General features: G+C 40.7%; 1 protein-coding gene across 2 annotated transcripts; it reads right to left on the reverse strand.

The window, feature by feature from the left end:
- Positions 1 to 2,216: 2,216 nt before the first annotated feature.
- On the reverse strand, positions 2,217 to 21,205 carry HUS1 (HUS1 checkpoint clamp component). 2 transcript variants are annotated; one of them, XM_083825360.1, is made up of 8 exons: positions 21,058 to 21,205; positions 20,616 to 20,743; positions 19,877 to 20,029; positions 19,138 to 19,245; positions 18,165 to 18,239; positions 16,008 to 16,107; positions 15,165 to 15,296; positions 2,217 to 14,242 (listed from the first exon to the last, which is right to left on the reverse strand). In XM_083825360.1, exons 1-8 carry the CDS (start codon positions 21,107 to 21,109, stop codon positions 14,160 to 14,162), a joined length of 831 nt encoding a protein of 276 aa, XP_083681486.1. In that variant the 5' UTR covers positions 21,110 to 21,205; the 3' UTR covers positions 2,217 to 14,159. The 2 variants fall into 2 exon arrangements, with proteins under 2 accessions (XP_083681486.1, XP_083681485.1); XM_083825359.1 differs by having other exon boundaries at positions 19,877 to 20,053.
- Between the last annotated feature and the right edge of the window lie 389 nt (positions 21,206 to 21,594).

The following is a 21,594-nucleotide window of genomic DNA, read 5'->3' on the forward strand; positions in this document are numbered from 1 at the left end:
ACATTTGCTAAATCACACTATCGGTAGTACTGGAGGCTGTGGATAAAGCATGGCAGGCTGGGTGCAAAGCCCCTTGTGGGGTGCTGGAAAATATGGAAGACAAAATGTCCAGTGAAATCTCGGTAAAAGGCTCCCTCATTACCTCTTAAGATCAAAATATGAGCTTTACATCTCATTTAGAAGATGACATTATTATCACCGGAGTGGGATAATGGTTCAATTCAAGATCAGCCAAAGGGCACATATGGAAACCATCAGAATCACCTCCTGTGTCACCTTAAATTTTCCTTGGAATTCTCCCAGCCAGTCCCAGTGAGAGTTTAACACTGCCCAGGATATGGGATCTTTATAGCCCAAGCTGGTGTGACAACTGACCGTGATAGTGATGTTTCAGAGAAGGCAGATTTAGACGATAAAATGCATAATCCAAGACAGTAATAAAGGAGCTTGCTCTTCTTCTTAATAAGAAGCACAGAATTTCCTGTACTAAACCAAATTAGTAAGGGATTTCCATCTGGGAGACGGTGCTGCATCTTATCCATGTTATTATAACAACAGTCAAATCACATATTTACAGTCAGAATGTTACCTTAAGACTATCTACAATGAAAAATATGCTTTCTGTTTGCAACAAGACATGCTGCTCTTCAGGGCATAGTATGTTGCAATAGTACTTCTGCCTATTTGAACATTTTAGTTACCATCATGTATGGACCGTTGCTATTTTTCTTGTAAGACAGAATAGAAACAGGTGCTGCTGCTGAAAATACTTTTTCCTAATGTGTCTTGAACCTGTTCTACTTGCTTCCGTTTCTCTGAATCATTATCTGACACCGATAGCCCCCAAAACATTTATGCTTCCCTGGATAGAATTCCTACCCTGCCTATCCAATTTCTAAGTCTTAGGTCTTCTTAGCCTATAAATAGCTAATCTATTTTGAAGGAGCATAGCTAATCTATTTTGAATTTATTTTCTAATATTTGGATATATTACTATTCACATTAGGAATAGAGTGCAGAAAACTGTTATCATTCCTAATTTGAGTAAACATTATATGGATGGTCCCTGTGGAAAGGGCAGAGGCACATGCCCTTTACTAATTAGTCCATCTGGCTGGAGAGTAAGATAAAAGAGAGCTTAAAAGATAGCTGGGAAACTTTGCCTTTACTGTCAATTGTTCTGCAGAAGGAAATACTGGTTGCCTTCTCTCGTTATTTCTATGAAGAAGCAGACTTTCAGACTCCAAAACTAGCACTGTCAACCTCCTATCGCAAGGACTAAATCAAATACCAAGGAGTACTGTACAAATAATTTTGACTGTTGTGACCAAGTGGTACCACAGATGTAGTTGGTATAAATGGCCACTGGCATACAGCTTCAAGGACTCCACAAACAAAACCTGTAATACAAATGGCAAAGCCATTGGTAATTGCAGTGTGTCTCAAAGTAAGGGGGGTATCACATAGCTCATGTCTTATGCACTGATCTTTACTACATCTGTAAGGGGGGATATTACTACGTTGTTAGAAAAGAAATCAGGTATTTCTGAAAGACTCCTTCATAAAAGGAAAAAAAAAAAAACACTGTGTATTCAACTGATGAAAATAAATCTTGTACTAACTCATTTTAAGACTGAAAATTGGGTGAAAGAGGGATGGGATTTCTCCTTCATAAATGTATTAAAAGAATTATTATATTTTTTATGATATCCATTTGATGGTCCATGTACCGTAGCTTTCTCTGAATACAGCACCATATCTAACCGAATTCACGCATTTGTGGAGTCTATTGCCCAGCGTGGAGATTTTATTCTCTTATTCACCTTTCAGGGGTTGTTAGATTGCTTGACAGGCTCTTGCAGGAACAGCCAGTAATCTTAAACTCTTGAATACTTCAGCCCCAAACATCAGCTCCAGTGCATGCCTAACTTTGGAACTTGGTAGTCAATGTTGGCATCTGGAGTGTTTATTCTGGTGGCAAGAGCCGGGATGTGGCAACAGCTTTGTCTGCTAGGTCACTGCCACAGGTACCCAGAACAACAAAGCCATGGGGTACCTTCAGCAGCAACATTTGGAGTTCAGGAAAAAAAAAAAAAAAGAAAAAGAAAAAAAAAACAGTAGGTAAGGATTGTAATGGTGAAAAGTTACATAAGCTGCTCCCATAGTTAGTTTCTTATTTACGACCATATAAAAAACCACAGTCTTCCTTCTTTCTGGGAATCCATTAAAAATTTTTTTTACAATGTTACAATGTTGCAAGTGAAAAGGCAGGAAAAATATAAATAACTTCACATTATCTGAACCTATTAGCAAATCCCTAAAAGGGCCAAGGATCTGTTACATTCCAGTAAAGTCAGAGAGACATCCACCAGTTGCAGCAGGCTTTTATCAGACACTTAATGCACACCAAATATTTAAAATGGGACATTCCATTTCTCTAGAGTGTATCCCTCATACGTCAAATATATAAATAAGTGCTTCACAACAATTTAACAACACCATTCCCATACTTATGTGGAAATAACATACGCCTTTTGTTACTTTAATCCTGAGATGCTGAAAGCAAAGGCAGTCTGTCTCCAAAAGAAAAAAAAACTTTTTCTCTGCAGATGGTCTAAGCAAATGGCACACATCAACTTCTCGGTAACAGAAACCAGATGCAGAATGGCCATCCAGTCCTATAAGCTTACCACCAATTTACGCTGAAGAAATTACATTAAAAGGAATTTCTGGAAATGTTTAGAAATTATGTAATTGCCATCTAAACACAAATTTTAACTCTTTATTCGTGAATCATTCTTGAGTGGATGAGTGGGTACATCAGACATAATAAAACATAGTAGAAATAGCTATTTGTCTGAAATACTTCAACAGCTGGTATAAACTTACTGCCTTTTTGAACCAAAGGATTAGGTCATGGAAAAATGAAACTGACTTTCTAGGCCTTTCTAAGGCTTTAGATCTTTGAAGAGAATCTGAACCTTTCTGGCAACAACATGTAGCAAATAGCAATGCTACATGCTTTGGATAGGAACGCTCACTAAAAATGGCTGTACACAGCAATTTACTGGGGTTATGTGCAAGCAAAATCTCCTATTATTCACTGTAGCTTGTTAAAAATAAATTCAAAATAATACCATCACTTCTACTTAGGTAGGTAAATAAGGAATGTGCGCAACTCCTTCCTACCAACATGAGTATGCTGAAGAGTTGGTTTATAAAGGGATCAGGCAATTAGCAAAGCATTTGGTCACAGTGATTTTGAAGCAGGTGGTAGTTCTGCTGAAAAACACGATATATATTTTAAGGAAAGGAGAACATATTTACAGGAACTTAGATTTAGACTCAGCTATTTTCACTTGTCTGGATGTCACTGCTTCTCTGTCATACCTGAGTTTAAAAAACCCAGCCAGCCCCTCCCTGCCCCCGCCACTAATTTAGCTTTTATACATTGCTTGCGTTCTGTAATGAAAGTAAATGAATGAAGATATATTGAACTTCCCAACAGAAGCAGGATCTTCTTAGAAAGGTAAACTAAAAAGTATTAACGATATAACTTCTGTAGTATAAAAGCTCCCATGCTGCTAGCCATTAATGGAATAGCAAAAAACTCGGTCCTGCCATCCGTTCTAAAGCTCTTTAATCATTATACCATATAATATGGCCATATTCTCAGTTTCAGTTTGTGTTTGGATATTCCCTACAGGCTTCAATGGAACTAGATCTATACGAACATGAGCTAAATCTTTCCTCCATTCTGTTTCTTTAGAGAATCTAGATACTTTCTGTTTATCGTATGATAATATTTTATAAATAGTGAGTTTTAATCCATTCTAGCTTTCTTTGGTACAAATGCCTAAGACTGAATCTTTCCAAGAGATTTGCATAGCTCAGGCACATACTGTAGGCTTGGATTAAGAATACCTTGATGAGTCTCTAGAGCTTGGGTTAAACTGCAGGTCTGACAGGACAACTGTAACAGACAGGGCCTTCAAAATCTGTGAATTTGTACAGCCTACAAAGAAGTCTTGTGGACTGCTTTGTTTTTGGACATTTCTGAGGCAGAAGGTACAAACTTCTTTAATTTCTGTAGTTCAACTTAATTTTACTTATTTCAGCACAATTTTCACTTTGCATGGAAGTATGTGTGTGGATTTGTTTACAGAATAAAAACATTTCAGTTTTTTTGGTCTATTCTCAGAGATATGAGTCTCCTTCAACAACGACAAAAAAAAGAACCTGCATTCACTCCCTCTCTTTATGGGAAGGTTTGGTGGATTCACTTCCTCCAGGTCTAGTGGCTGCATCTCAGTCAAAGTTGAAGTGCAAACAATTTGCAGAGAGAAGCAGTTCATGTCACCCAAATGTCACCAACATACTGATGTGCCTTTCTGAAGTGCCTGTATACTAATGCACACGCTATTGGGAATAGACATGATAAGATAGAGAGCCGTGTGTAGTTGCAGGGCTACAATCTTGTTGGAATCACAGAGACATGGTGGAATGGCTACCATGACAGGAGAGTTGCAACGGAGGAATCTAGGCTCTTTAGGAAGGACAAGAAGGGAAGATGAGAAGCAGAAGTCACCCTTTACATGAGCAAACAGCTGGAGTGCATGGAGTTCTTCCCGGGGGTGGATGAGTAGCTGAGAGTTTATGGGTTAGGATTAAAGAGAGGGACAGGTAAAGGTGACATAATGTCTATACATGTGGCCATATATTTGGCTAAACATACGTATCTGCTATAGGCCACCTGACCAAGAATAAGCAGACAGATGAGACCCTGTGGGTTTCACACTGATGGCCAACTAAACTCCACCACACCACTCTCTCACTCTCCCTCCTCCTCAAAGGAAGATGGGGAGGAGAAAATATGATGGGAAAAAAAAAAAAAAAAGGCTTGTCCTCGAAACCATTTCAAGGAATATGAATGACAAGGAAATCACCAGGATTAGTCAGTATGGATTTACCAAGGGGAAGTTATACCTTACCAACTTGATAAGCATGAAATGACTAACAGATAAGGGAAGAGCAGTGACTATACCTGCTCTGAAATACGGCCTTTGACACTGTGTCCTCTAAGAGCCTCAAAGACAACCTGTTGAAGTATGGGCTGGCTGGGCAGGCAGTGAGGTAGATCTAAAACTGCCTGAATGGCTGATCCCAGAGGATAATCATCAGTAGCATATTGTCTGTTTGGAAGCCAGTAACTGGCAGTGTACCCTGGGGGTCAATACTGGGTCCAGTTGTGTTTAACATTTTCATTAATGGCCTTGTTGATGGGACAGTGTACCCCCAGCAAGTTTGCAGATGACACAAAAGCGGGAGGAATGGCTGATACACCACAGATGGTCATCCTGCCAACCAGGAGGACTTTGACAGGCTGGAGAAATGGGCTGATAGGAACCTCAAAAAGTTCAACAAAGGGAAGTGCAAAACCCTGCACCTGGGGGAGAAACAAACCCACGTAGCAATATATGCTGGGGGGCCACCCATCTGGAGAGCTGCTAGGAAGAAAAGAACATGGGGATTCTCACGGATTGCTAGTTGAACAAGAGTCAGCAATGTGCCCTTACAGCAAGGAAGATTAATGGTATCCTGGGATTTATTTGGCAAAGTATTGCCAGCAGGTAGACGGAGGTGAATTAAGCTGGTCTGACCTTAAAAGGAGACAGTGAAGATTAAAATCAGCTTCAAAGAGGGATTTAATTGAATGACCACTGATTAAAACTTCTTGGCAAAAATTAAAGATGAAAGACAACAGGAAGTTATATTGAGAGGGACCTTCAGTTACCTTCATGAGCTGTTGCTGCTGCTGAAATACATACAAATTCACATTTTGATCCCACATTTCCCTACAGTTGTCTGTTGAGCCTCCACTAAAGTACTTAAGATACCAAAGCAGATTATGATCATAATTCCTGAAACATTTACCTCCTAAAATTTTCTGACTGTTAGCTGCCTGAGAGAAAATATTCCCAAATTCCCCATAAGGAGCATGAAACAAAAACACTGGTGATTGAACCACCCTTTAAAGTCACTGTGGATCTTGGCACAGATAAGGAGCTGGGCTTCTGCTTTGACCCATCATTGACCCTAAACTCTGCTAAAAAAATCTTGCCTTTTTCCTGTAATAAATCTGACAAATATCAGCAGGAGGAAGATGAAATTCATCCCCTCACTTTAACTCATTACATGACAGAGTTCTGTGATTTAATTTAACAATGAGAAAATTGTGAATAATCATCCCCAGCATTTCACTGACAAGACCACAATAGTAGCACAAACCAAGTACAAGAAACTTTCCGGGTATTCAGAAGCCACTTTTTTTTATTTTTTTGGGGGGGGGGGGGTGGAATCTCACAGTACAGACATATTATAAAGCTGGAGAAGGACATCAGCAGAACAAATTTCTTTCTGAATCAACATAATTTTCTTCTTTGGGACTAGAGAATCATAGAATCATTTAGGTTGGAAAAGACCTCTCAGATCATCTAGTCAGACCTTTAACCTAGCATTGTCAAGTCTAACACTAAACCATTTCCCTAAGCACCACATCTACATGTCTTTTGAATACCTCCAGGGATGGTGGCTCAATTACTTCCCTGGGCAGCCTGCTCCAATGCCTCACAACCCTTTCAGTCAAGTCATTTTTCCTAATATCCAATATAAAACTCCCCTGATGCAACTGAAGGCCACTTCCTATTGTCCCATCACTTGTTACTTGGCAAAAGAGACCAACCTCCACCCTGCTGCAGCCTCCTCTGAGATAGCTGTAGAGAGCGATAAGGTCTCCCCTGAGTCTCCTCTTCTCCAGGCTAAATAACCCCAGTTCCCTCAACCACCCCTCATAAGACTTGTTCTCTAGACCCTTCACCAGCTTTGTTGTCCTTCTTTGGACATGCTCCAGCACTTCGATGTCTTTCTTGCAGTGATGGACCCAAAACTGAACACACTATTCCAGGTGCTGCCTTACCAGAGCCAAGTACAGAGGGACACCACTTCCCTAGTCCTGCTGGCCACGTTATTTCTGATACAAGCCAGGGTGCTCTTGGCCTTCTTGGCCACCTGAGCACACTGCTGGCTCATATTCAAACATCTGTCGACTAATACCACCAGGTCCCTTTCTTCCAGGCAGCTTTCCAGCCACTCTTCCCCCAGCCTATATTTTTGCATGGGGTTGTTGTGCCCCAGGTGCAGGACCCAGCACTTAGCCTTGTTGAACTTCATACAGTTGGCCTCATCCCATCAGTCCTGTCTATCCAGATCCCTCTGCAGAGCCTTCCTAGCCTCAAGCAGATCAACAGTCCTGCCTAACTTAGTATCATCTGCAAAATTACTGAGGGTGCACTTGATCCCCGCATCCAGATCACTGATAAAGATGTTGAAGAGCCCTGGGGGACACCACTAGCAATCGGCCTCCAGATGGATTTAACTCCATTCACAACTCTTTGGGCCCGGCCACCCAGCCAGTTTTTTACCCAGCGAAGCATATACCTATGAGCAGTCAGTTTCTCCAGAATGATGTGGTAAAATCAGAATGATGAAGTGTCAAAAGCTTTACTAAAGTCTAGGTAGCCAACATCTGCAGCCTTTCCCTCATCCACTAAGCACGTCACCTTGTCATAGAAGGAGATCAGGTTCGTCAAGCAGAACCTGCCTTTCGTAAACCCATGCTGACTGGGCCTGATTACCTGGTTGTCCTGTATATGCCACCTGATGGCAATCAGTATGTTCTGCTCCATAACCTTCCCTGTCACGGAAGTCTGACTGATAGGGCTGCAGTTCCCTAGGTCCTTCTTCTGGCTTATAGTAATAATCCTCCTGCACCTTAGCAAATGAAATGAAATTCAGGTGGATTGTCCTGTGTGTGATGGGATTACCATACCACCAGTGTAGAGTAGCCAAATAGAAGTTCATTTGTCAACTAGTCTAGTCATGAGAAAGTGGTTTCATGTAAAAGAAAAATCCACATGAATAGGGTCACCGCAGCCTCCTCTCTGCAAACACATTCATTCCCTGCAACTCACAACCTATTGTCAAGCGAAGGAAGAAATTTCTGTGGTCATTCCTTAATGAAATATTGGCAACACATCACTGAAGTAACATATACCGTACTCCAGAGAGTTAATCACTCATTCTACCACGGAGGCCCCTCTAAAGGGAGCCCGCTATCTTCTGTGCTGTTGCAGTCTTTAAGGGCCCAGCTGTCCATCTGATGAAAATTATAATTCCTCTCAGGGAAACATAACGATTTTTGACAGTTGAGACTTCAGCCTTGAAGAGTCAGATCATGAGCTTGCAGAATACGGGGAAATGCTCAAAACCAAGGAAATGTAGCTCACTCAGAAGCTTTCCTGAAGGCACTCTGATACGATGCATATATCGTAAGTTCAGAACAGCTTGTCTGCCTTCCGGAGACAGAGAGACCGTAAGGATGACAGCAAAGGGTCACTGTAATTGCTCTTGTTTTCTAAGACTCCAAAAACAGCACCAGTTGCAGATACAGGACGTTCAACTGTTATCTTATCCTCTGGCTGACTCAAGCACTGAATCTGCAGCCCAATGCTACCAGCCTGCATGGACGGCTCGAGCTCAGGTCACTACATTGCATGAAGTAGGCCATTTTTGATACAACTCTGAAAATTATTTCTGGAAAGACTTGGAGTTAGCATGGCTCCATGGTGGAGTTTTAATGAGCCGTTGTGGTCTTCCTTATCTCTAATTCTTTAAACATTTGAATGTCCTAAATGGGGGCTGCCTCCCAAAAACAATCCAAAAAAGCTTCTTCAGAGCAGAATGAAACAAAGAATTTGTCACACGTGCTCCATGTCTCCTACTCCTACATTACTGAATGCATCCCTCCCATCTAAAATGCTCTCTTGGATCTCTGTCATCTGAATGATCTCTGGGGAGACAAGTGTTGCATGAGACAAGCACTTCACCTACAGTCCCAGACCCTGAAAAGAAGCTCTGATTCCATTGTCTCAGAGCATTGGAAGAAAAAATATGGTAACAGGGAGTCTGCTTTACTTCGCTAGCACAGTGGCCTGGGCCCAAGGCTCCTGCAGTAGATGCAAGTGCTCTGCAACTTTTTAGCCTTTGAAACCTATCACTAAGATTAATTTTGCTCTAGTGGAACTAAGTGCCCTCCATCATGCTAGTATTTAGTCACGTGCTGAAATCACACGGGCTCACAGGCACTGCAGATTAAACAGCTAAAATTAGGTGGGTAGAAGTCCAGCCCTACCCCCCACAAATAAAAACAAAACTGCATGCAGATGGCATGTTGATGTTTGTGTCTTGATCAGAAACTACAGAAGCTACTGGAAATTCAAATGTCATGACTGGAATTTGGGATGTATTTTCAGCTTCCAGAAGAAAAGTCACAAGCACAGTCTATAGAGAGGGTTCCAGCACTGCTGGGAGACCACATCCCTCTTCTCAATGACTGAAAGCTTCACAGAGCCAGATTTTACATATGGCATAAACCAACATAACTCTACAGATTTCAGATGAACTAAACTAATTTATGCCAGCTGAGAACTGGCCACTATAATGAACAGGTATGTCCGAGGCACTCAGAAGTCTCAGGCCTATGTACAAATTCTTCCATACTATGTCACAAAATTAAAGATAACTTCTTGAGTTGCTAGAATGCTTTTAGGTTCGAGGAAATACTGAGATTTTTGACAGTGATCAACTTTGATCACTTTGAAAGTGGTCATTTTTTTCTAGTAATTACTAACATTGACGATTATTTTGAACAAAACAGAGGCTGAAGTTGTTTCCAGATTTTGCTGAGAACGCTATGAGGAAATGCCAGCACATGACTGGACATCACTTAAAATACTTTAGATCTGAGTATGATCTAACTTTTAACATGTTTTGTATAACAAAACTTTTTTTTTTTTCCCCTGTCCATTTTCGGAAAAGACTCCTGGCATTTGACTGATCATATTTAGTGTCCTACAGTTTCCGTTTCTGGAAGTTTATCTGATTCTTGAATATTAGAATAAATTACTTGGAGATCCTGCATGGCATCCTCCACAGTTACATGACATGACAGTAAACCATACAAGCTCATAGCGTACAGTCTAAGTCTAGCAAGTGTAAGAAAATCAACTAATTAGCCAATTACTTGTTACAAAACCTGAGGAAGTCCAACATTCCTTTACTGAACTGCAATAAATTGTGCCCCTGATTTTCATCTATAGTACATCACATGGTGACACAACTTTAATCAATTAATTATATGAATTGAATACATCTGTTCTCACACCTACGGAAAGAAGAGCCAAACATTTATGACACCAGCTTGTACATATTCACACAGTTTGTTTCCCTGATTATTATTATTATTATGAGACTTGCCAATGAATAAAGATGTCCCTGGGTAAATACATACAAAGCAAAGGCTAGAGTTTAGATTTAGACCTCACTCAGAGAAGCTAAATGCACCAGAAATCTTTCATGCATTTGTCATATATTGCACCCAGCTGTGTGGTACGAATTTTCTCATTTTACTGAAGAAGCACTGGAGCACAGAGAGGCTTACGTCCAGATCCTGTAATCTATTTAGCTGCTTCATCTCAGCTGAGTTCAGCATCTCCCAGGATCTGTGGCCTACATGATTTGACTCAGAGTAATTTCACAGCCCTCTACCACCCTCTGTTGTTCACTTTTTCAACAAAAATTTTGCTCTTTCTGAATTGCTGTGGCATTAGAAAAATGAATATTTGCAAACTCTTTTTCTAAAGCAGAATAAAAACATGGATTGGTAATGTATTAGAGTGTCTTCTGAAAGCGAGAAAAACAAGAGAAAATTATAGGTAAGTTTTTGTGCCAAAGCACTGACACACACAAACAAATGTTTTCTCGAAGGCAGAGAACTTTTTGCTACCTACTTCAACAAAGTTAAGAGTTTAGCTGATGGCTGCAGAAGTGTTTAAAAGACCTGAGTAATGACTGCAGAATTTAATCCTACTAATGTAAACTGAGAATCAAAATTCACAACATTGTAATAGGAAAATAACAAACAACGTGAACTTGGCTTAAATATTTCCTGGTGTTCTCAAATGCCAAACTTGCAAGACAGAAGTCTGTTTTGGATGGTTACAGAAAGTGCCAGACGTATTCAGTTTGCCAGACTTGCATGGCTAGACATTATTACTTTTTGCTTCAAACTTAGAGCTTGACAAGGATTAATAGAAGATAAAGAGAGTCAAAAATCAAATCAGGACTCATGAAGGGCCTGATCACCCAGGACATTTCATTCCACAGGAACACTGTGCTTTCAAAGGTTCATTACCACTGAGAAAACAGTTAACTGTATCAAATGGGCAAGTAGAAAAGCATAAATTGAACACATGGAGAAATAAAATAACAATTTGGCATGGACAGTTATTTCAGCTAAAGCCTGTCATGTTTTGAAAAACAGTTTGAACATTTATCTTTAGAGCCTAGACAAATCTGTGGCAAACAAAGCTAGTGGAAATCTATTTCTAAGTTTCAAAGGAATACTGGTTATTTAATGTGACCACTGCTCTACGAAAATACTAATCTTTTATGCTAACCAAGCTAATGGAGATGATGAAAGAAAAAAGATTTCTCCCCAAGTTTCTTCACATTTTGGCTGGTGGGGAAATGTTTGATTTCACCCAATGTATATCAAAGACTGATGTTTAATCTGTACAGCCCAAGCCAATACATCCTTTCATTTACTGGAACACTGAAAGACACACGGCAAGGAACAGGCTCCAGAGACGTACATAGAATGCATTTTAAAAAATTCTGATTAATTTTTTTTTTTTTTTTAAAGATCAAATAGTCTTGACAGGAATTCAGTTTTCAAAAGAGCCCAGTGTTTCCTCCTTTTGGAAATGTAGATGAAAACTCAATCATTTCATTTAAGAAAAACTGTAATTTAACAAGGTGCAGGTTGGGAAAGACACCCAGTAGACAAGGTCACCAAACACTGTATGCTAAACAAATGAAAAGCTATGTAAACATTTCACAAGATAAAACTAATTGTTATGCTTTTTGCTAGAATCCTCAATAATTATGGTAAAGCTGAACCTCGGCTACCACTTCATAGTGCAAAGACTTGTCTATTTCTGTCTGGGGCTGCTTCTTCCTCCTGCAAACACCCTCCACACAGGTATTCAGATCAAGGGACATTTACTACTGTACATAACACTAACCAATAACACCTCATTACTTCCTGCCTGATCTGCAGCTACCTGATGTCTCTTGCTTTATGTGTTGGCAGAGGATTATATCTATACACTGTATTCAGAAGAAATAAGGCAAACAGGGTCCTGGACAATGCTTGCACACAAAAATTATAAGGCGATGATTTTCAAACTTGTCAAACAGAGACCCAAATTTTGTATTCCAATGCATTTTTCTAAGTACAAGCATGGGATAACATTCTACAGAAGAACTAGCCTCAGTTGGACTCTTTCCAGTATGTCTGTCTCTCTCTAAAACCATTCCTCCTTGTCCTATCATTATCTGCCTGAGCAAAAAGTTGCTCTTCATCTTTTTTATAAGCCCCCTTGAAGTACTGAAAAGTTGCAGTGAGGTACCCACAGAGACTTCCTTTCTTCAGGCTGAACATCCCCAGCTCTTTCAGCCCTTCTCCATAGGAGAAAGGAACCTGCACAGGCCCAGATCTGTGCTGGATGTACAGTATTGCCTTTGGGCTGCGTTGTGCATTTGCCAGGGCTGCAGGACAAACTGCCTGCTCATTGTAACATTAGGAGGCCTGCAGGCATCTCCCACTTGTCACCAGTGACTATGCTACCTAGATTTCCTTGTCTTTAAACTTGCAACAAGAAGTTCCCATGTGAACATCCGTTCTGTTGGAGGGATTTATGGAGTTGTTTTCTTTTAAAAAACACCCTGCATCCCTTCCAGGGATTGGATGTGAATAGCATGCTGCACACTGGTCAGAGGCCTGTTTGAATCTGCACAACCCAGCCTTCCCAGCATCTGAAGAGATGTAAGATTATCTCTACTAGCCTCTCCTTCTTTATGTTAGTAGACTGGTAGATATTAATCCTTTTTCTCCCCATTCTTATCTTCAACCTCTGATCTTTTTGAAGATTAAAAAACAACGTACAGGAAACACAGCATGCATCTTCTTTAGACTTTTATAGTAGACTTTAGATTTTTATAGTATGTAACAACAAAGCAAAATTTTAAAATATTTTAAATATTTTAATTTCTCTTGGCAAGACTGCTTCTAAACTTCTCTTCACAGCTGCATGCCAGATCAGTATTACTTCCCTACCCAAAAGCAACAATTCTTTATTAGTATCCCAAATCCATCACAAACACAAAAAGCTTCAATTCCAGATTATATGTGCCCACCTCCTACTGCAGTTGTATTGTAACTGAAATACATGGTCAAGACAGAAATCTCTCCCAAAGCATAATTCAGCTAGAGATCATCTCAAATATCAGGATAACTAGAAAATTTATGTCAAGTTTTCTACTTTCAAGATTTTCTGTCACTGAAGCCAGAAATCTTGTAAAATTGCTTCTCAAGTATGTCATACAGTGGACCTCAAAAATTATGGCTTAATGTTTGTCTGATGCTCAGTGCTGCATAACCTTAAGTTAATACACGCAGTGAATGCTTTCCTGACTGTACCACATAGTAATATCAAACCAAGTTGTTTTCTTTTCTGAAGGAACAAGAACACTCAATCTGAATATCCACAGGCTAAATATCCCATCCATTCAAATATTCCTAATAAAGAAAGAATAACCCCCTTCCTTGCCCCTTCTGGAAGCTGACTTATGTACAGGCACCAATGTTAAGGAGATGAACACTTATACCTGAAATTTCTGCAGATCCAGTGACTCAACAGCACAAGTGTCAGTTGGTTAAAACAACTGTATAAAGCATGTATTTGCCTAAATTGTTTGATTATGTCTTACATTTTACAAAATGAACAACAGTGATCCTTTTCCCCCACCCAACCCCATCTTATAGAGGGGGTACAGTAACATTTACAGAGCAAGCAGTCTATAATCAAAAAAAAAAAAGTCAGGAATTTATATACAACTCAAGCAGGTAACACTGATATTTCTTTTCCCCCTTTGTGGACAGAGCCTCAGGATGGAAAACGGCTGTGATTCTGAATCATTCAGGCAAGTGCTGGAATAAAATACTGAAGGGAAACATCCTCATGGAGCAAGATAAAGTGGACGATTCTCTTACTTATGATATCTGTAAAGAGAAAAAACACAAATCCAATTTGAAGTATGGCAAATACTTTAAAATGACATCCTCTACAGAATGCCACCATAAGAACACAATATTTCTACCATATCCCATACAGGATGCAATTTTAAAGTATATTTTGAAGTAAAGAGGATGACTAGACATATCACCCGGTAGTATTAAAGTCCTTGATGGTCCATGAAGAATTATTAAGAGTCTATGAAAGCTGATACCAAAAAGGAAATATGTAATTTTAAGGCATGTAATGCCTTGTAAGGCATGTAATATTTTAATTCCATGACTTAATCTTCTCTGGGAAACCCTTAGCATCTGCACTAAACTATAATGCAGAGATGTTCTCTGGAGGTCAGAAGTCCTTGGGAAAGGCATGTAGAGTTACCAAAATAGAATATAGAACCCTGCACAGCTTCTGCTTCGGAAGAACACACTCTTTCTAAGGTTAGAAACATCTGCTGTGTAAAAAGCATTTTGGTATTAGAATTAATTTGGTGCTGGACATAAGAAAGTACATGAGGGAAACAATTTTTTTTAAGTCGGTAAATTCACTTTTCCAGTAGAAACTAAAGCTTTAAGAATTTCCAAAAAATATTAACATTCTTAAATACAAGTTTAACTTCAAAACAAACATGATAAAAAGACACACATGATCAGTCAGTCCAGATATTCCAACTTGATACTTTTAAAAGGTCGTGACAATGCTTTTTAGTGTTTGTTTTTTTTTACTTCTACTTCCAAAGTACCTAAGGGCTGAAGCCCACCAACTAAAACCAAAAATATTCAAAGTTCTCAAGCACAGTAAAAATAGCCAAGTTTTAAAGTGACAAAAAAGAGATGTTCTTGTAAGACTACAAGGACAGCAAACATCCCCTCCTTAACTGGAGTTTGCAAACAGAGCTGTTGAACTTACTGCACAAGGCTTTTGTGGGATTGACCTGCTGTCCAGCAAGCAGCTGCTGCAACTTCTTGATGTCTATGCGTGCCTCAACCATGCTTTCCAGATCTCTGTCTTGAGCAGAGCTTTGACATCCATCCTCTGATGCTGGAAGTGAAAGAACACATCACTTAGTCAAAACATCAGAAGGGATTTCAAAACCTGTAAGGACACACCTGACAATCACTGAACAGTTGATATCAAAGGGACTGTTTAGCAGCAACAGCAGTGCAAGAAAGCTAAAGCCCAGTTTTCCTACAGATTGTCAATGTTACTGGAAGAGATTCCCCACATAAATATAGAATAGACATTGGCCACTTTCCTTTTTAAGGTTTCAGTTGATGACTTCGAAGGACTTGATGCTATTTTGTAAGTGCTAAGAGAAGGTAAGTACTATTATCAGCATCACACTTACATAATGAGACCAAACAGTAGGCTCAGGGGAGACATTATTGCTCTCTACAATTACCTCAAAGGAGTTCATAGCAGGGTGGGAGTCAGTCTTTTTTCCCAAGCAACAAGCAATAAGACAAAAGGAAATGGCCTCAAGTTGCACCAAGGGAGATTTATATTGGATATTAGGAAAAATGACTTCACTGAAAGGGTTGTGAGGCATTGGAACAGGCTGCCCAGGGAAGTAGTTGAGTCACCAGCCCTAGAGGTATTCAGAAGACATGTAGATGTGGTGCACAGGGACATGGTTTAGTGGTAGACCTGGCAGTGCTAGGTTAACACTTGGATTTTTAAGATCTTTTCCAATCTAAATGATTCTGTGGTTCTGTGAAACAGACACAAAAGGCAAGAACCAAGGAAACTTACCCCAGGGAGGATTTCCCAAGTTTTTAAAATGTGTTGTTACAGATACCAAATCAGTTTCTATTTTTAAATTCATTTCTCCATTCAAGTTTGCTTCAATCACCTGCAATACAATCAATTTTAGGAAAGCCACTTCTGCACTGCAGAATTACAAAGGAATTAAGTGCTCCTCCGTTCAAGCTTCCAGAAGTACTTCAGTGCCTTCAAAAGCTCAGCTGCACTTTTTGAACATGGTTCAAACATCCAAATGCTCAGCTACAAAATACATTTCTCATCATTCCTGTGTGAATGATCCCAGACCATCTTTTCTAAAATTACGGTGAGAAAAATTCAATCACTCCCCAGTACTTTTAGAACAAGTACTGGCTTTGGAAAGTTCATGTGCTGGATAAAGCCTTTAGAAATAAGAGACTGAAATTGCCTAAGATGAACATTACTGCATTCCCTTCCAGGTTTTCAACAAACAGAAAGACACATACACAGTCCATACAATACACACAGAAAATGGGATGAACCAAGAGCTGATCTGCAGTTGCTTTCGCAGACTTAAAAACAGACAACAGCTGCACCAGAGCAATGACTCCAAGCAGTACTACGGACTGCTAGAAATCCTGGAAAAATGCTGAAAGCCTTCAAATTCTATCCTGACAAAGCAACCTACCAGAAGAAGACTATATATGATCTTATATGAATCCCAGGCAAATCAGAGGATTCCTAATGCACATCTAAGCACTTCACTTCTGTGATCAGAAGAATTCTCAATACTTTATAGAGGTTCACATGACAACCAGAATGACCCGTGGAATGGGAGATGCCCACAGATGAATGCTCCCAGACAAGGACCAATTACTATTTGAAAGACCTTCTAAAAGCCATTTTTGTAGCTCTGATCTTGACCGTATTTACTACCAGGATCTATGCATCTAGCATAAATATTTCTGACACTTGATGTTTTTGATCTTTTATAATAGAAAAGCATGTACAGGATGCAAGTACTTTGCTGTCTCCCTTAGAGCTATCAAAACTATTTCCCAGAGATTTACTTATTTTTGACTATAAACATACTTTGGAGCACAAGGTAAGGAATTTAGGAACATGGTTATGCCAGTGTTAATATGCTACCTCCTCTGAGTGTTGCTACACACCAAAGATCGATCCTATCACACAGCTATCCCCTGTGAGAAGAGATCCTCAGCTCTGGAAACAAATCAGTTACACATTGCTTTGTTGTGTGTAAGCATGTACACTGAGCATATTGGGGGGGGAGCACACTCAGAGAGCCCACCCAGAAGGCTTACAAAGGAGAAGAATTTGAAGTGCTTTACTCTTCTATTTGCATGATGGTTGCCATTTGCAAAATTGCCAGAAAGCCATTGTTAGTTTTTCAACCCTTCCGAGCCTTGTTAAGACTAAGACCTACCCAATTTCATGATTCTCAGTTTACAAAAACATTCCTATTTATCAAAATTGTTACAAACATCCCCAAACCAAACTATTCCAAAGCTCTATACCTACTTACTCCCTTTAATGCCAGTAAATTCTGGTGACTGAGAGCAATTAAATTAAAAAAAAAAATCCCTTAAAAGAAAAAAAAAATCCCTTTTCACACCAACTGCGGTGGGCTTCTTCCAGTGGAAGGTCCACCAGCACTCCAGAAACCCAGGGTGGGCTGAAAGCTCACCATGTCAGAATCTAAAGCACGGGTTGACATCCACGAGCCATGAGAAGGATTTCCTCTAAATCATACCTCAAGTTCACCAAAAGGTCATTTTAACAGACACGTAACACAAAACTCACTTAATAGGCATTTCTTTAAAGAAATCACCTAGAAAGTCTCCAGCTAGCTTCACGAAAGACTACAATTTCTTTCCAGCTGTAAAGAGTGGCTTGCAGCAACACTATATCATGTTCTTTCTGGAATTCAGTACAAAGAGCACCATATTCTATGAGGCCCAGGACAAGCTTTTCAGCGGCAGTCCTAAAATAAATCCCATCATTCCCTTCAACCCTTGCACAATCTTCATGTACCTTTAGTTCAACATTTGACCCATCCAAAAATAAAATATAACACAGGGGCACCAGTTTGGGCAACAGGGAAAAGTACTACGTCCAAGATAAAATGACATCTGTAGGACAAACACTTGAAGTGTCTTAACTTACAATGCTATGGCTGAGATTCTTCATTCTCTCCACAACACTCTTCATTGTTTTCAGTGCTGGTAGGTAAATACTGACCTAAGAAGACACAAGAACTGCATTCACACCAATATTTCATGTGTGAATGGGATGCGATGCCTTCATTTCTCCCTTCAATTATACCCTTAGACTTCTGAATTATGTACTGAGTGCACGGAGCACAACATTTAACTAAAATCAGCAAGTGATCCAGGAACAGAACTCTTTCCCATTATACCAACAGGGCATCACTCTAGCAATTGCTTCAGACACACTATCCCAAGTCCGTGTTCAAAATAAAGCACAGACAATTTCTGCAGATCAGATTCTCACATGAACCCGCTAAAAGTTAGTATAGCCAATCAGTTTTGAAACTGCATCAGTGTAAATCTGAAATAACAGAATAAAACGCATAAAGTTTCTACTGTGCTATGTGTCTTCAAAACTGAAATAATCTTAGCTGTAGAGGTAACATACATCCATAACCTCAAATAGTAACTCATTTGCATGAAGACCTTTCCTTGCAATTCTGCTAAAAGTCACAAAGGATATAGAAAGAATGTACAAAAAACAAGAGGAAACACACATACATTCAACTCTGCCAGGTAGGCCATGAATTACAAATATAACAGAATATTTGGGCTACTTGGTACCTAAGCAGTTGATCATATGAAGTAATCATATGTGTGTTTTATGCTTCTGTCTAAAGTTACGCAAGTCCTTTGCTCCTCCCCTGTCCCACCCTGAATATCACAGCAACAACTGGTAACCACCTGCTCTCTTTTCAGAGGTTCTGGGCTCTCTTGTCACGATGGAAGCCATGTCCCCTACCTCTCCAAACATCTAGCTTCCATCCTTCCCTTTAGTGCTCCATCTCCTCTCCAAAACCCACTGGCTGTGTACTCCACCTCAGTAGCCACCTCCCCACTCCAAAGTGAATATAAAAACAGAGGCTTACATCAAAGTCTGGCACACTGGGCTCTCTGAAGTCATTCCATAATCTTCTGGGAATAACCCTCACAGGAATGTCATGTGTCACAATCCTACTGCTGCTTGATAAGGATGGCTTGAGGGAGAGAGGATGCTCTTGAAGTTAAAAACAGGACTTGAATTCTGAATCCAAGTTTTTCAGATACAGTCTAGGAAATACTAGAACCAAGTGCCTCAGACACCCAGTTCCAGTTTTCCACAGCTTCCACAGGTCCCCTATTACGCAGGCTTCACTTCTGAATAAGGATGAAGTTGCAAGTCATTGCTATCTATGTGCTATCCTTCAAGTTAAACAGGGAGGACATGTTAAAAACAACAAAAAATCTGAAGTGCAGTTTGAAATTGAGTAGCATGACAAGCAAAAACAAAACAAAGAGCCAAAAAATACACTAAAACCTCCTGCACCTAGAGGCTTCAATGAGAAGACAATCATCCACAGAAAATTTAGAGGATGAACAGAGAAAAGGTAGCAGGTGACAAAGACATTATAAAAAGGTGTCTCAATCACATGGTTTTCATTCTTCTTCCACCTCTTCCTTGTCGTTTGGAAAACACAAAGCTGGTTCTGCGTGATACCAACCATGATGGCAGGAAATGCCAGTAAAATGGAAAACGGAAAGATTTTTCTTTCTTTAGTTTTCTAGAGTTACACCAAAGCTACCAAAGCTTTTACTTAATAACGATGATAAAAGCATTGTTGCACTTACTAGCTCCACAGAAACTTTGAGACAAGGACAGTGTTTGTTAGTCAACTTGATCTTCACTGCCTTAGCACTCTGGGCAGTTTTTAATGCTCTCGACAGGTTCTCAGGTGTGAGCTCTAAATAGATTTCATTGTGATCCGCAGCTACTCCTTCCATCTGAAATTCATCAAAGAAATTCCCCTGCAAGTTTTAAAAGTCGTGAAATAAAGCAAATTAAAAAAAAAAAAAAAAGAAAGAAAGGAAGGAAAGAAAAAAAAGAAAGAAAAAAGGCAAATGAAGTGGGGCAAGTTTGACTTCAGACCTTAACTTTAGAACCACATGCTTACAGCAGGATTCCTCTGCCCAGCACCATGTGCAGGAATCAATACAGGCTGTGTAAGGATGAAGGCCCATTTCTTCAGAGCTAAACCTATTAACTTCAGACCCTGCCCTAACACACATAGGCTGTCAAAACATGGGGTATGAGGGATGAGTTATGCTCAACTGCTTCCAGTTCTGGGCAGGATCTTGTGGGCCAGCACACGCTGAAGCCTTACAAAGAGGTGACAACCAAGGAAAAGTGGTGTCTAGCCAGAAACACTGGGCCTGTACAAATAAAAGGCAGTCTTGCTAAACAAGAGTGCCTTGAAAGACCTGAGACACCTTGGGTAAGGACTACAGTTAGAATCAACACCGTGTAAAAAGGACCCAACTACATGCTCTGGTTTGCAATGACGTGTTTATTTAATTCCCCCAGGCTTACCTGGCACAGCTCACACCACATGCTGACCCCTCCATTCGCGACTTTATCGCAGAGGATGAAATACAGCTTGCTCGCAGTCAGACGCAGCGTGCAGGTCTTCGCTAACTTGGCGATCGTGTTAATTACACCTGGAGAGGGAAGGGGAACATTACAGCAGAAACTGCTTCGTGCCGGGTACCTCAGTGGCAGGGGATAAGCCTTTACTCCCCAAAATCACATCTGCTACCAGAAAATCGCAGAAACGCCGAGGGGAACAGGGGGAAGAAAACGACCTCACGCTGCCTCCCCCCCCCCGCGAGTAAAGGGCCCTGGATGGAGCCTCGGCCTGGGCCTCAACGCGCCCGCAACCGGGCCGGCGCGCACAGCCCTCCCTCCTCCTCCTCCTCGGGTAAGGCGAGCCGAGGCACCGCCGACCCCGGCTCGCCCACCGCGACGCACTCACGGCTGAAGTTGTTGAGGCAGGCGAGATCCACGATCTTAGCCCGAAAACGCATGTCAGCGCTGCCCGCCGCCGCCGCCGCCCGCCTCCGGCAGCGCGGCCCAAGGCGGGGCCGAGGCGGCCCTGGGCGCGGCCTGACGCGAGGAGCGGGGGAAAGCAGGGCTCGGGGAGGTCTCGGGGTGGCGGGATGTGAGGGGCTCGCCAGGAAGCAATCCCCTCGACAAATCTCTAAATCTAAATATCTGGATGGTTTCTCAGCCCTGTTGGCTTTGAGGAATTTTCTTCAAATCTCAGGGGGCGCCTTGCAGCAGAAAATATGAGTAACCCCACCCTCACCCCCTGCCGTGGAAGGGCCAGGCTCAGACTCTGCCTCTAGGTGTAATAGTCTTCCTAACATAAAGTGATCACAAGGGAGAAAAGCAACAGTCATGTAAGAAAGTAGTAACCCTAAATATAATCCTAACCAGAAATGTAACTCTAAACCTAATCCTCTTAATTTAAACCTGAACCCTAAGCCATAACCATAACCCAAAACCTCAA

The sequence above is a fragment of the Anser anser genome (genome assembly GCF_964211835.1).
Source record: "Anser anser genome assembly, chromosome: 2".
Lineage (NCBI taxonomy): Eukaryota > Metazoa > Chordata > Aves > Anseriformes > Anatidae > Anser > Anser anser.